Here is a 16,167-nt window from a genome sequence, read left to right as displayed (position 1 = left end):
GCCCGGCCGGGAGGCGTGGCCAATGAGGCTGGAGGCGGGGCTAAGAGGGCTAGCCAGCGAGATCCACTCGCTAGGCGGGCGTCGAGGGGGCGTGACCAGCGGGAGAAGGCGGGGCCTGGGAGGGCCCTGAGGCTGGCGATCAGGCTGTGCTGCGGGCAGCCGGGGGGAAAGCCGGGAAGATGGCTGCCTCCTGGAAGCTGGGCTGTGACCCTCCGCTTCTTCGTTACCTTCTTGGCCTCGGCGGCCGTCGAAGCATGGGGATGGCCAGGGCCGCTGCCGGGTGGTCTGTCGGCCGTGGAGCTAGCTGGAGATGGTTTCACAGCACTCACTGGCTGCGGGGTGAGTGGCCGAGGCTCGCTCATTTTCTCTGGAGCTGAGCAATGGGCCTGAACGCATTCTTGCTTCAAGGCCTCGGTCTGGGTATGAAGGTGCCTTATCCCCTTCTGAGAGGGGTCTGCTGGCTGGGTCTAATGCGTGCCGCAAAGGGATGTCTTGGGAGCTGAGAGAGCTGGACTCCCGCACCCGGGCTGGTATGGTTTCTCTATGACCTTGCTTTGGAATTTGGTCTGTTTGTGAGGCACCGAGAGAGGTTTGCTTTAAACGTCCTTCTCTAGGACCCCTTCCTATTCACATCTCAGATACCTTTACTGTTGTCAAGAATCTCTGACCGAGAAAAACTGCGTAAGGTTGCTTAGATTTTAAGGCCGCTACTAGCTGTTCTTATTCATTCTCAGGGCCTGTCCCTTTTAGGAGATTTGAGGTCTTGGCTGCCTGTCTTATAGCCCCACCTGATGATACGTAATTTATAAGATTTAACTTGGGATGATTAGGAGAATGTTTCAAGTAAAACATTCGCTTGAAAAATGAAAATTTAGGACGGGAAACTAAGTGGATTATAGAAAATTGACTAGTAATGATATTGGCACAAAAACATAATTCTTCCAGTATTTAGCAGGACAGTATGTAAAATGCATGCCAGGCATTATTCTTTCTTAAACCAGGAGTCTGGAATAGGGGTTTGGAGTGAAGTATTGGAAGATAAAACTTAACGTTTTTTTAGTTTGATAGTATTACCTACTAGTCATCGTTCTTGGCACTCTACAGAATGAATTTTCATCTAAAAAATTAGGTGGAATTGTCTACCTCGGCTGCCTGAGGTTCAGAAAAAATAACGACTTACAATAATCAGCAAAATGACTGAGGTTCTTAAAGATTGGGTGATGGAAACAATTTATTTCAATCTCTAATGTTTTGTACAACATTCCTTAGAGCAGTGGTTCTTTTATTGTGTATATTATTCTGTCCCCCATCTCTCAGTTTGTTAAAAGAATTGAGCTTTCCCACAGGTCTCAGAGATTCTGTTTCAGGTGGAGTTTGGGACTCTGCATTTTACTAACAACCTTAAGTGAGTTTTAATGCTTTGTTTGGGGGTTAGATGGTCTACAGATTGAGACTTACTGCCTTAGAAAATCATGGAATGTTAAAAGCCACCTGTTGGAAATAATCTAGAAAGGTGCTTACTCTTGCTTATAAAAAATCCTTTTTAAAATCTTTGAATGCTCCAGACTACAAAGAAAAGAACTTACATGAATGTGCATGCAGTTTTAGACGTTTTCCTTAGAACCAATTTAATTCCTTCTGCTTTCACAATTTCACTTAGGCAGTGTTTATCTGATGTATCTTCACTGTTTTACCTACTCACCACTCTCCTACCCCTACCCCTACCCCCACCCAACAGAGGTGCACCATGAACAACACCAGAGTTGTCTAACATCATCTGTAAGGGAAAGAGTACTACATTCCAAGGCAAACTGAATTAATTTCCTGTTGTTGCTACTGCCATAGACAAATCATTATCTTATAGTTTGGGAGGTCAGAATGCAAAATGGATCTCAGTAAGCCTAACATCAGGCAGAGTCTTTATTCTTTTCTGGAGGCTCTGGGAGAGAATTGTTTCCTTGATTTTTTCAGCTTCTTAAGGCCTCTCAGATTCTTTGACTCATGGCTCTCCTCCATCTTCAAAGTCACCAATGGCTGGTCCATTATTTTTCACATTATTTTTCTCTTGCCACTCCCTCCTGCTTTCCTTCTTCCAGGGCCTACCTGGATAAGCCACCATAATCAATCTCTTCATTTTCAAGTCAGTTGATTAGCAACCTTAATTCTGAGGAGGGGAGTTTTATTCTACATTTGAAGTTGTGTTGTTAGATTGGTCTGTTATTTGGAAAATTTGCACACTTTTTTTTTTTTTTTCCAAACACTGAGCCCAAATATATCTCCTAATATATTAGCATTTACAAGTTTTTGTTTTGCTGTGATGAATACTTGCATAGCAAACATGAATTTGCAATGGTGTTTTTCTTTATATATAGACAGGGTTTTTTAGAGTTTGATTAAAAACAAAACAAAACCCTATGATTTATAAAGCTAAACAACTATTTGGATAACTGTAAACTGTATAAATTAAGCAATAATTATTGAACTGTTTCCTCTTTCGCACATCTGAGATTTAAAAATTTGTCATTTGGAAGTATTTTTAGAGTTTTGGTTTCCCTAAAAGATGTTTTTTTTGGCAGCATTTTTATGAATTATGACTGCCTTTTATTCACTTTTCACAACAACCTAGTAAATTTGGTATTGTCCTTATTTGGTTGGATAAAAATACTAAATTAATTGCATTAAGCTGTACATCTTTAATGTTAGTGAACTAGAGGACATATATACATTTATTTATGTCTAGCAAATCCCCCCTCATTTATTTCATTCTTTTAACTGAAATGTTTATTGAGAAGGATGAATCTATGTTATTCACCACTTCACTAATATTATTTGAGTAAAGGAATGAGCATCTGTTAGGTGCCTGGTACATGGTAGCCTCCTTGGATCAAAGGTGGTCTACTAAACAATACTTTCAGTGTTCTACCACATGGTCCATTTTTTTAATATTTAGCTCCAGATATACAGTCCCAAGGATTTAGACCTTATCCTTAAGGTATTTATAGTCTGCTTGGAGAGAAAAACAATAAAGACATGATTTCAGTAGTGTGCAGTGAGTTCTGAGGGTTAAGTTCAGGATGATAAGGAAGTTGTATATTGTGGAAGAAGGGCACAGTGTGATATTTAAGGAACTGACAGCATATGCAAGTGGTTTTTCAACCTACTCTAGGTAGTGAACTATGAAGAGTTTGTGTTGCTGTCCTGTTAGAGTAGGTAGTGTGATTTGGCATTTAATGTTAATTAAGACTTGTTTTAAGTTGTTGCTGAGGAACAACATTCAATTTTAAATCATGTGCCTAGAAAAATACATGAGGTTCAACTTTGATAGTGATTTGCCTAATACATAGTCGAAGGCTTTTCATATTATAGATGTTAAACATAATTTAGGGAAGCTAGAAATATAGGAAGTTTTAAATGATGCTAAAGTCTACAATAGAATTATAATTCAACAGCCAGTGAACTGACCCACTTTATTGTAGAAGAAAATTAATTTATTAACATTTTACAACTAGGAGACTTTACATAAAAATCTAGATTGTTGTCTTCTCTTGTAAATTTCAGGTTAGACCATATAATGGTGATAGTTGCCGGAGACTCAGTAATGATTTTTTTGTTTTGTTTTGTTTTTGTAGAAAATGTCTTCCTACTTTACCATTACCACCCTCCTCTATAACCTCTTAGTCAGCAAGGCTGAATGTCCCTTGATATGTACCATCACCTCTAGTCTTTCTTTTCATGTATCCTGCTATGATTTGAATATGCCCTTCCAGATTTGTTTTGGAAACTTAATCCCCAAATTCATATTTAATGATATAATAGGGGTGGAGCCTTTGGGAGGTAATGAGGATTAGGTGAAGTTGTGAGGGTGGGGTACCCATGATGGCCTTAGTGGCTTTATAAGAAGAGAAAGATAAATCCAAGCTTATGCAGCATATTTATTCTGCCTTGCCATGTGATGCTTGTAATTCAAAGTTTTAATGCTTTGTTTGGGGGTTATAAATGAACAGGAAGGCACTTAACAGATACTAGCACTATGCTTTTGGACTCCCAGTCTCCAAACCTTGAGCTAAATAAATCTCTGTTCTTTATAAATTACTAAGTCTCAGGTATTGTGATATAGTAAGAGAAATGGACTAAGACATACTCTCATCTTTGTGGAACGCAGAAAATAAAAGGTAATCCAAGAAAAATGGGAGAGAGCAAATGAATGTGTTTTTGAAGAAGGAAAAATTTTATCCAGTTAATATGAAAATAAACGTGTCTAAAGAAGAAGATGAAAACCTAAAGGTGCCAGCCTCCTTCTCTCACCTACCTGTTTACTCTAGGCACCTGTTTTTGACAGCAGCTTCTATAACAAGGAGACAACATCTTTTCTTTGATAACAAAATTGCTGGTGTGGTATTTCTGCCAGAACATGGATGCTCTTTTAGGACTAATACTGATGAGATTGATAGTCTTTCTCAAATTTTCATTTAACTGTGGAAACAAAAACAGAACAGCTGAAGTGAAAGTGGGATTTATTGAAGGGATACAACACCACAAATATGAAATGATGCAGACCACATGGGGGGAACCATTACAGTTTCATCTATGTCTTCTAGGGCTCCTACTGTTTGTTTGTTTCTCTTGGGTACTTTGCTTTTCTCTGCAGTCTTGCCAGTCTACTTATTCAGTTTTCTTCCTTTATGATGTCATCTTACCTTGCCTTAATGCTGAGTCAGTCCTTTTTTTTCCATGCTCTTTCAGTTTTGTGATCTGATTCCAATTTTTTTTTTTTTTTTTTTGAAAAAAGAGGCTGATCAACCTAGTATAGGTTTGTTGTGGCATGGAACACTCAAGAGCTTTCTTTCAAAGGCTGAAGTTTGGACACTATCTTAAGAAGGAAATATGAGTTGTGAATCAATGACTGGCATCTCTGCTATTGCAGTCTGATGAAAACAAGACCACCATGTAGTAGTTGTTTATTTTAGGCTGAGTTACTACCAAGTAAAATCATCCAAACAAAGTAGTTATAGGCCACTCAGTGGTTGTGATATATGGGCTTCCAAGGAAAGTAGGCAAAGAGTAAAGGAGGTTAAATGAGTAGAAGTAGCAACATGGGAAACTAAGGTCTGGATTCTTAAGTATACTTTCTTCGTGTTTGCTTTAGAACATTTCATTGTTTGTGAAAGTGGGGCATTAGTAGTAGCTGTCACAAACAGGATACTCACTATTTGTCAGGCTTCATTTATTTACATTACTTGTAATCATAAGAACACTAAAAGGGTTAATCAAATTGTAGTGGTATGTAGAGATTCAAAGAGGTTTTAATAATTCGACTAAAAATAGAATGTAAATGGATGGTTACTTTGGAATTGTGTGCTTGATGATGCCTAGTAGAAGTGAATAGAGTCTTTCTTCTTGGATCCCTCTTTTGCAAAACTAGGAAGTATCTTTATGTGGTAAGGCAACAGAATTCCCTTATTGTATAGACTAGAATTAGATCATGTTCTCTTTCCTAAGCCAATTGCTAACTTGACTTTACTGATGGGACAAATGGATTGGCTTTGGTTAATGTAGGAGTTGGGTGATGAAGTCACTAACCTTGAGCACTTGGTCACAAGAAAAACAGATAGCTGAGTAAAAGTGGGCCTCTGGCAGCAAGAAAGAAGTTGAAGGGAGTGGGTTTTGGAATAATAAATAGTGTGTTTTGAGAACTTACTTTGTACCATGCACCCCTCAAAGCACTTTACATGAATTAACTCATTTTCTGTTCACAGCTAATGCTGTGCTCTGGGGGTAGAGTTCCAGCTTCAACCACATCTGCTGGACACCAAAGCCTGTTACCTAAAACACAGTCAGCCCTAGTATCAAGTGACTTGTTATAGATGCCAGCAGAACAGCGTCAGCATGCTGGAGTTTTATTGACTATATATATTTTACAAGTGAACATTTCTGCTTTTTTGTTTTATGAAGTGAGATGTATTTTTAATAATAACCACATTGTGAAATAGTATTTCAGTAATGGTTGTCATGCTACTCTTGTTTTAACACAATTTAAAGTACTAAAATTCTAGACTGTGTAAGGTAGCAGGACTATTTAAGAGAAAAAAATATGTAACTTCTTGCTGTCTTAGTTTCTAAGATGGTATACTCTTAATGTGCCTTTTTATTATCATGAACTTTCTTTATTTTTTTTATAATGTGTCAATGCCCCCAATTATCACATTTGCATAGATCTTTCCTAGATTAAATGGAGTGATACTTTCTTTTTGCCTTTGTTCTAGAATTGCAAAATAAACAGGAATTCATGTGTAATTTTACTATGGTTTAGAACCAAGAAGACCTGTTCTGCAAACTGAAACCTCTTCACTCAGAGGAAATAGATACTAGTAATATACTGGCAATAATTCCAGTCAGTCCCCTTTTAAATGTGCCAGTGAATACAACATGAAAATGTACAAATATATATATATATATATGTGTATATATATATATATATATATATATATATATATATGTATATATATATATATATACACACACACACGCACACACATATATGTGTGTGTATATATATATAATCTCAACAGTCTCTAACAAAATATGTGTATGGTCATTTTTTTTCTCTTTTTTTTTGTAGGCAGTATATTTACTGTAGGTAGTGATCTACTTGGTACATTTCTTTAACTGTATAAAGACCTTTCTTTATTATATGAAATATTTCTAGGGAAGAATTGGGATTGACATATGTATCATTCAGGATAGTTTGCTAGCACTGGTTTTTAGAGAGGCACAAATCTACTTGAAAACCGATTTCAAAAACTTATACCACTTCCTCAGAAAAATGCTTACATGCAGATTTTTATGTGATTCCAAGGGACTCATATCCCCCATATAAATTAGCCATAATATACTACCTCATTTCCAGCCTATATCCATAAACATTCTGGCATTAGTTGTGCTACTTTACAAGAATATTTAATGTATTTGAGAACAAGGAAGTTGTGTTTTAATATAGAGGTTTCAACATAAGTAGTGGATACATGTAAAATGTGACTACAACAAAACCAGCAATATGGAACTCTTTCTTCAGATCTGGATGTGGGTTAATTTTGCTTGTGCATTTAGGCTTTATCAGGACCATTCACCTTTCCCAAAACATCTGTGCTTCTTTGTTCTTTCTTACGCTTGTACTGTTCCTTTAAATGGACTGACCCTCCTTATGGTTTGACATCTTTCTCATTTAGCTGCCACCCTCCCAATTCTTTCCATGAAATCCAGGGAGTCTAGGCAGGAAAAAGTCTCAAAATGTTAATTTGTGGAGAATTTAATAAGTGACCAGTTTTGTGAATGCAGGGTGTAAAGACAGTGCTTATACTATGGGTCTATTTGGAAGAAGGTACAATCTCCACTACCAGGAGACTTCAAGGGACATGGGAAGGGGGCAGTCACCAGAACTGGAAAGGAGTGACCCTGCTAGGAGGCCCTCCAAGGGGAGGCAAGCTATGTGTCCTGCAATGGAGGTTGCAGCCATCTCCAGTGACCCCACAGGAGAAAGGGAGCCAGGGAAGAAGTGCTCTAACCAGACTCCTCTCTCCCTTCCTTCTGCCTGCCATGCCCATTGGCAACACAAGTTGAAAGCAGAATGCTAGGAAGCCAGGAGACAGAGTAGTGAGGGGAAGGGCAAATGGAAGCCACCCACCCCCCAAGAGTAATGAGGGGAAGGGCAAATGGAAGCCACCCACCCCCAGCTGACTCATTCCTATCAGTCGAGATACTTTGTTTCTACCTCAGTTTGAGCACTTAAACTGTCAAGCACTGTAGTGTGGGTGTGTGGGTGTGTGAGTGTGTGGAGGTAGTTCTCATGCTAAGAGAAGGGAAGAGATCAAGTATAATTTCTACATTTGGAAAAATCAAGTCATTTCTCTGGATTGTGCCTGTAGGCTAGTGACTTGCACCATATATTTTATTATTTTATTTTACTTTGGTTTTTTGTGGTGCTGGAGACTGATGGGTGCCAGTTTGGTACTCTACCTCAGAATCTTTTAGACTGACTTTTAATGATTTTTTGTTTTGTTTTGTTTTTCATTTATATAGTTGAATAAGAAGTAAGTTTGTAGTTTACAAGGCTTTTTGGGCAATTTTTATAGGAAGAAATATTTTTCATTTGGAGCCATGACATCTAACTTTGCATTTTGTTCTTTTCACTTGTGCTCCTAACAAGAGTCATTTTTTACTCCTTACTTTCATATTCCACATCCGGTCTATCATTAATTCCGTTGGTTTTACCTTTTAAATGTAATCTGAACATTCCCAACTATACTGCTCCTATCAGCCATTGATCTATGCAGTCACCATCACCAATCTAGATTGCAAGCAGCGGTCCAGTATGTGTCCTCACTACCATTTTTGCCCCAGTATACTCTACTACAAAGACACACAATACAATGCCTGACAGTTTAAGTGCTCAAACTGAGGTGGAAACAAAGTGTCATGACTGATGGGGATGATTCAGGTAGGGATGGATGTTTTCATTTGCCCTTCCCCACACTACCTTGTGGCCTATATCACCTGGCTTTCTTTCACATGGCTTTCACTTGGGTTCTGTCAGTGGGCAGTACAGGAAGGAGAATGAAGGGAGACAGGAATTTGGTCAGGACTTTCTTCCTGGACTCTTTCCTTCCTGTGGGGTCACCTGGGGCTGGCTGCATACTTCACTGCAGGGCACACAGATTCTTCCCCAGGGAGGTCTTCCCCACAAGCTACACAGCTTTCACAGTGCTGCTATTAAATTGGAAGTCAGATCTTGTCAGTTTTCTGCTGAATACCTTCCAAGAGCTTCCCATTTTCCTCAGAAGAAAATTGGAATTCCTTACCATGATTTACAAGGCCAGGGAATTGAATCCCCCCCCCCCCCAATCTCACCTTTTCCCTCACCCCTCCTCACTCACTCCCACTCCAGCAACTGACTGACTGACTTGCTTGGGATGTTTTGGACATGACAAGCACTTTCTCCTCATTCTTTGTGCTTGCTGTTATCCACGTTCAGAGGATTTTTCATTAGATACATGCATGGCTTCCCCCAGCTTACCCTTAAGGTTTGGATCTAGAAATATCCCCTAAAGATTTTGTGTATTAGGCAATGTAGTAATGTTCACAGGTGAAGAGATTGAATTATGAGAGCTGTAAGTAGATGAATTCATTTGATTGTAATAATTGGAATGGACTACGTGGTAACTGGAGGAAGTAGGTCCCTGGGCACGTGGCCTTGGACTGTCTTTTCCCTGGCTCCTTGCTTGCTCCCTCACTCTCTGCTTCCTGGCTGCCATGAACTGAGCAACTTTCCTCTGCTATATACCCTTCTGCCATAATGGGCTGAACCTCTGAAAACTGTGAGCCCAAAATAAACTTCTCTAAGTTGATCTTTTTAGGTATTTTGGTCATAAGGATGAGAAGCTAACACACCCTTTTGAAGAGAACTTCTATGATCAACTAACAAAATTGTTCCTCCCCTGTCGTGTTGTCTCTATACCATTATTTAATTTTTTAGTTTATATCACTATTCAGAAGTTTTATTTCTTCTCCCTCTACTTCAGAATGAAAGCTTCATGAAAATAGGGATTTTTGTCTGTTTCTATTCACTTTGATGTATTTAACACTAGAAGAATACCTAATTAGCTTCTGGCTAATTAGAAATATTTGCTAAATAAATAAATGAATAAATGAAAAAGCAGATCTCATCATTAGCCTTTCTACTCCACTCTACTCCTGTGTCATGAAATAATCTTCCAGAAATGTATATCAGAGGATGCTACTTTCTGGCTTTAACTCATTAGTCCCAAGTTTTCAATTCTGAGAATAGATCAACAAAATTGTTACAGGTACTTTAAAATAAGTTGTAAATTATAATCTAGAACTTATATATCCTTTATTATTGTTAAGAATGAAAATACAGGTTATCCTATAAATAGCTCTTTTCCGCCACCGGTAATTTGAATTACAGTGCATTCTCTTAAAATGACTTCCTAGTTGTAGAAAATTGTTTATGCATTTTTATATTACATGTCAGTCATACATGTACTATTTTGTTCAGTTGAACATATAGTTCAGTTGAACATGTAGTAGAAATAACTTTCACAGCAAAGTTTGCCATTTTCACAATAATCTTTTTTTTTGGTTTAAACTAAATTTATTTATTCACAGTTCTGGAGGCTTTAAGTCCAAGACCAAAGTTCTGGCTGATTTCATTTCCAGTGAAGGCTATCCTCCTGGCTTAGAGATGGCCATCTTCTGTGTCCTCCCGTGACCTTTCCTCAGTGCTTTTATGCGAAGGGGAGAAGAGGAGAAACACTGTGCACATGAGCATAAACATGAGTGGCCTACTGTCTACTCTGACAAGGACATTAATCCTGTTGCATCAGGCCTCATGTGATCTCATTTAAAATCAATTCCTTAGAAAACCCATTTTTAAATACAGTCACACTGGGCAATAAGGCTTCAACATAGGAATTTGAGGAGGACAGAGTCTATAACACACATTGCTTTTTGAGTTATCTTACAGCTTTAATCATAGGTAACTGATAAAATGCAATATAATTTTTTCATAAGACATGTATATTACTTTCCTGTTGAAGCTGTGATAAAGCACTACAAATTGAGTGACTGAAAACAACATAGGTTTAATATTTTGATGGTAGTGGAGGTCAGAAGACCTAAAATTAAGACCCTGGTAGGGAAATATTCCTTTTAGAGGCTCTGTGGGAGAGAATATTTCCTTGCCATTTCTAGCTTCCAGAAGCCAACTGCATTGCTTGAATCTTGGCCCTTCTCACCATCTTCAAAGAACACTACTCCAACTTTTTCAGAATACATTTTAAAAATATTTTCAAATACTAATTATTCACCTAGTTTCATAAAAGACATTTGAAAGCAGAATAGTTGTTTTGGAGTTACAATAAGTGGCATATTTTGTTGCTCAGTTTAAGATTTTATGGGTGTTCCATTTATGAGGTGATGGGGCAAAATGTGTTAGACCTTAATATGTGGACCCTACATGCATGCCTTTTTAGTCTCAGGTCAAATGACCTGCATGAGTGAAAACAGGCAGCACATCTGTGGGTATCTTTATTTTTTACTTAAAATCTGAAGGCTTGTTAATTTAGTTTCTCTGCAGGATTTATAATTGTGACCATCTCAGAATGATGTGCAGGGTTTAATGGGTTTAAATTTTATGTATATGTATGTGTATATATATATATATATATATACACACACATATGTATATGTATGTATATATATATATACACTTATATATACGTATTTTTGTATATATGTATTTTTTTGTAGTTTATAATTTGGGAATATTAACCATATATATGGAATTGCAAATAAGTCTAGTTTTTGTTGTTAACTTGCTCAAGAAAATTTTTCCTGGCTTCTCGTTTCTATTTAAATAATACCAAAAATAATTGGGTTTATAGAATACCTTAAGGTCATATGTGTTAGAATTTACTACAGATGACTGTAAAGTAGTCGCAACATTCTTGTCTTCCTTACATGGCTCACTCTTCATTTTTTTTATATTCTATTCCTCAGCAAAGCTAAGCAACAATTGCCACCTAATTCTCTGCATAGAAATGCTTCTATTACCTGGAATGTCTGCTCTTCTTCTTCCCTTGTTCTGTTTACCTAGCACAGATTTTTTAAAAGGTAATTTTATATCATGGTAACAAATATAAATTACATCATTTTAACCATTTTTAAGTATACCGTTTCCCTGGTGTTTATATCATTGTGCAGCCATCACAGAGCTCTTTTATCATTTCATACTGAAACTCTGTCCATTAAACCATAATCCCCAGTTCCCTTCTCCAGTACGTGGCAGCAGCTATTCTGTCTCTGAGTTTGCTTATTCTACATACCTTGTAGAAATATTGTATGTGGGGTCATACAATATTTGAACTTTCACGTCTGACATTTTATAATGGCAGGTATTTCACTTTCATTTTTATGGGTCAATCATATTGCCAACATTTTTATTCTGGTATACATCAGAGTTGTTTCAATCTTTTGGCTTTTTGAGTAACACTGTTATGAACAAGGGTATGCAAGTATCTGTTCCAGTCCGTGATTTCAATTTGGACGGGTATATACCTAGAAGTACAATTGCGGCATCACATAATAATCCTTTGTATAATTTTTTTGAGAAATTGCTGTATTATTTTCCACAGTGAGTACACCATTTTACATTTACACCAACAGTGCATAGGGTTCTAATTTCTTTATGTCCTCACCAACATTCATTCTCTGTTTTTGTTTTGTTACTGTACCCATCCTAATAATTAATAAGTAGAACTAGTCCAGGTTTTGTTTGTTTCTTGATAAGCTAGAATCTCAGCTCTTAATTCTTCTATGGTCTCATAGCACTTTTATTTATACTGTCAAGTACTTATGTATTTATCTTCCCATCTAAATTATAATCCTTTTGAAACTGATTATGTCTAGGTCTAGGCTAAGATAATAGACATGTTGTAGACATTTGTCGAATGCTTACTTTGGCTTTGAGCTCTGGTTGTGGATAGTATAACTGAATCTAAAGTGGAATATTTGCTAGTGATTCTAATGATAGTTTGCTTTTCAAATATGAAATGCAGTTAGAATAGAAATTAAGAGTGAGTGAACATCAGCCATAAGGACAAGGCTGGGTACAGGAGAGAATAAAAAGGCAGTTTCAAGTTTAGGTTGGGAAGGTTAAATGTTTATTAAATATTTTATTAGCACAGTAATACATGCATAGAATTTAAGTAATGAACTAATTCTAAAAGGTTTATAACCATATGGTTAGTCTCTGTCTCAATTTCTTCTGGCATTTACCCACATCTGTGTTTCAGACATTATCTGTGGGCGACGTTTGGTCAGTGCTATCCTTCCTGTTTTCCCTTATCCATGTAGTTATTTTGTAATTCTTGGCTAAATTTGTATTTATTATTAATAGTAAACAAATATTGTGCACTACTGAGGATTGTCTGATATTGTCCCATATTTTGCTTGTTGCTTTTGGTTTGTCTTTATCTGTGGTAATTATCGCCTTTTAAAATTGTTTGGTTTTCTGTGTAACTATCTTATACCACTTAATAGTATCTACAGAGAATTTTCTGTTATGTTAGTCATATCAGCTCATTTTTCAGTTAATTTTGTAGTTTTTATTTGTCTGCGGCTATGTAGGTTAAACCTCTGTAGGAAGGTCTTCTTGTTAGTCTTCCAGAGAGAACAACCTCCAGTCTTGTATTGATAAGGGTAGAGTTGTTACCTAAGCACTGGACCAAGGTACCGAGGCACTAACTGCTTCTCAGTGTTTACCCAATCCTCTCTGGCATAGGATTCAGCTTTCTAGGATCCCTTTAGTTAGTTACTACTTAGCTGTTTACTTTTTTATTTTCAAAGTTCTGTGCCATTGTTCTCACTTCATGTCCTTGATGGTTTCTGTTTAAAAATAACAAAAACTAAAAGCACACTTTTATATTGAGTTAAGTTTTGGGGAGGGAGTGAAATTGGATAAACTTTGTTTAAAAGAAACAAATATAAATAACTGAAATAATACCATTAGCTAGAGGTAACTACTGCTGTCATTTTGGAGTATGTCCTTTTAATCTTTGTGTATGTGCAAGCTGGCTAGATAGAAATTGGATTATGTCTCATATACAGTTGGTAGGTTACCTTTATCTGTTTGTTAGCATGCTAGTCAAGACCTCTAAATGCTATTTTCACACAAACTGTTGTACATTAATTTCTGTTGTGTGCTATAGGTATTTTGTCTATTTTTAGATCACTACCCACATCAAAATAACGTTGAACACAGAAAACTTAAGTGATAAGCACTCATTAAAAAAAAAAAAAGTGCCACAGCTATCTTTATTCAAAGATCCACTTTTAATATTCTGTGCCCTGGTGCTGATTTTTAAATTGCCTGCTCTTCATTCTGCTTTATTTCATTCAGCCTGCAGATGGCAGAATTGTTTTATTTTAACAGCAATTTTAAAGGTTCAATTTATTCAGTAAGTTCTTGCATTGCAATGAGAAGTAATTAAATGAGTGATCTCTCTGCCTATTAAAGAAGAAGCAAATTAATGTTAGGGACAGGGAACCACACTAAGAAACTACTGGGTAATTTACTTCTTCATTTGGTCTTATCTATTTCACAGTTTTTGTGTGCTTAGGTTATAGCCCCATAAATGGACCAGAGCATGACTCTAAAATGTACCGTATGTAAACTGCTGAGTTTCCTTAATTACTTTAGTCAAAGTAATGGAGCTTAGATCTGCTTCCCATTAACCACAAAGCAATTTGTTCTGCATTTATATTTTAAGAGTTTGCATATATTCTTTTTTAATCCAGACGCCTTTTACAATTCTTGTATATCATTGGCTTAAGATATTTAGTATAATTGATTTTGTTGGAATATGAGTTTTATTTTTAGTATAAAAGAACTAATAAGTTAGAATTAGGTCAGTGTACAGTATTTCAAATCAAAGTCAGATATATGCTGTAGAAAAATTGGAAGAACAAATTCAAAGAAACAAAAATTGCTTAGAGAAGCTTCTATAAAATTCAGTGATTGATAGATTGATCATGTGGTTGATATGGCAGGGAAAGCAGCAGTAAACTAAGCTGTTTAATTTATTGTGTCATTCTGTTGAGGCAAAAAACATTAAGAGATAAAGATAGTTATAATGATTTGTGAGATATTTGCTTTTAAAATCAGTATATGTGAATTTAAATTGCTGGAAATATACATTACCAGAGTCATCTTATGAATTTTTAATGTTTTATAACTATTACAGAATGGCAGACTTTATAAGAAAATTAGGCATCATTTGATAGTTTTGTAGAAAGGAACAGAACAATAAATTACTACAAATGGGTTAGATTCTAATTTTCAAGTATTTTTAAGTTCTAATTTAAAAAAAAAAAAAAACCTGTATAACCAGTTTAGAAAGATCACATTTCCTTTTTTCTTACCTGTAGTTGTGCCAGTTGGTATTAGTAGGAAATATAATGGGTGCACATTTCAAGGCTTCTGCAATTTAACAGAATAATGGTGGAATGTACTGCTTACTGAAATGAAGAGGGGGCTGTCATTAATTTCTAATGAAAACTAAATAATGTATGTGTAGGGTATTTCTATTCCAAGGGAGTCTAGAAAAGCCTCCACTATCTTAAGACAGTTGACAGCAACCTAAAGGGTAGATATTAATTATGTGCAACCTTGACACTCAAAGCTGATATTATATAATTACTTTCCCATCAGAAAAATACATTTGGAAAATGTATGTAATATTTCAGTCCAAAGAAGGAACTAGAATGAAATATGGACTCTTACTAATAAATTAATGCTTTTATTTTGAAATGTTTTTTCTACCATTAAAGTCATAGGATTGATCGGTTACAGTAGTCAGAGAATATATTACACTTTTTATTCCATAATAAGCCAGTATAATCAATCAAGAGATGGTACTGAATAATGGAGATGTCAAAATCTTTCTTCCATTTATGTCACCTTCATTGCACAATAAGGATAGTGATCTATTACAGAATTTTTATATTTTATTATCATTATTCAGAGAAGCAATTTCAGTTCATCCATGAAGGGTGACTAAAAAATGATTTTTTTTTAAATTTTAAAACATGAAAGTGTTTGAGGTGCTTGATGTTGTGCTTTGGAAAAAATACTTAATGCAGACATTTCATAAAATAGTCCTTAATGTCAGGAATAATGCAAATATGAAGGTCTCTAGGTGAGAAATTATCATAGGAGATAGAATCATAAAATAAATATGAATTTTATCATGGCAACTGAACCAAAGTATAAAAATATTGAAGAGAGACTTTGTTTTGAGAGAATTGATTTAGTATTTGTCATAAATTGGAATCTGAATGTAGAATTATTGAGGTCCATTTATTTTGTGCCTCGAAGTGGAACTTTATTTGATGGATTCATATATTCTCATATATATATATATAAAGTATTCAGTCTCATAATGCCAGGCTTAAACTTGTTGATAGAGTCAGCACATTGGGATTCTTTTTTTTTTTAAGTTGTGCTTCTTTCCATGATGCTGTTTAGAAGTTAAGGGGTTTTGCCCTTTTTTTGAGTACTGGGGATTGAACTCAGGGTCACTGGACCCCTGA

General features: G+C 36.1%; 1 protein-coding gene across 1 annotated transcript in view; it reads left to right on the top strand.

The window, feature by feature from the left end:
- Window positions 1-122: 122 nt before the first annotated feature.
- The window catches only part of Pdhx (pyruvate dehydrogenase complex component X), a 65,397-nt gene continuing 49,352 nt past the window's right edge, over window positions 123-16,167 (top strand). The window contains exon 1 of the mRNA XM_027936636.2: window positions 123-339. Coding sequence (XP_027792437.2) covers window positions 180-339 — 160 coding nt within the window. The 5' untranslated portion in view covers window positions 123-179. The remainder of the gene's footprint in view (window positions 340-16,167) is intronic.

This window comes from Marmota flaviventris, chromosome 9 (genome assembly GCF_047511675.1).
Source record: "Marmota flaviventris isolate mMarFla1 chromosome 9, mMarFla1.hap1, whole genome shotgun sequence".
Taxonomy (NCBI): domain Eukaryota; kingdom Metazoa; phylum Chordata; class Mammalia; order Rodentia; family Sciuridae; genus Marmota; species Marmota flaviventris.
Note: the sequence above shows the minus strand (reverse complement) of the source record. Positions and strands in the feature narration are given on the sequence as shown.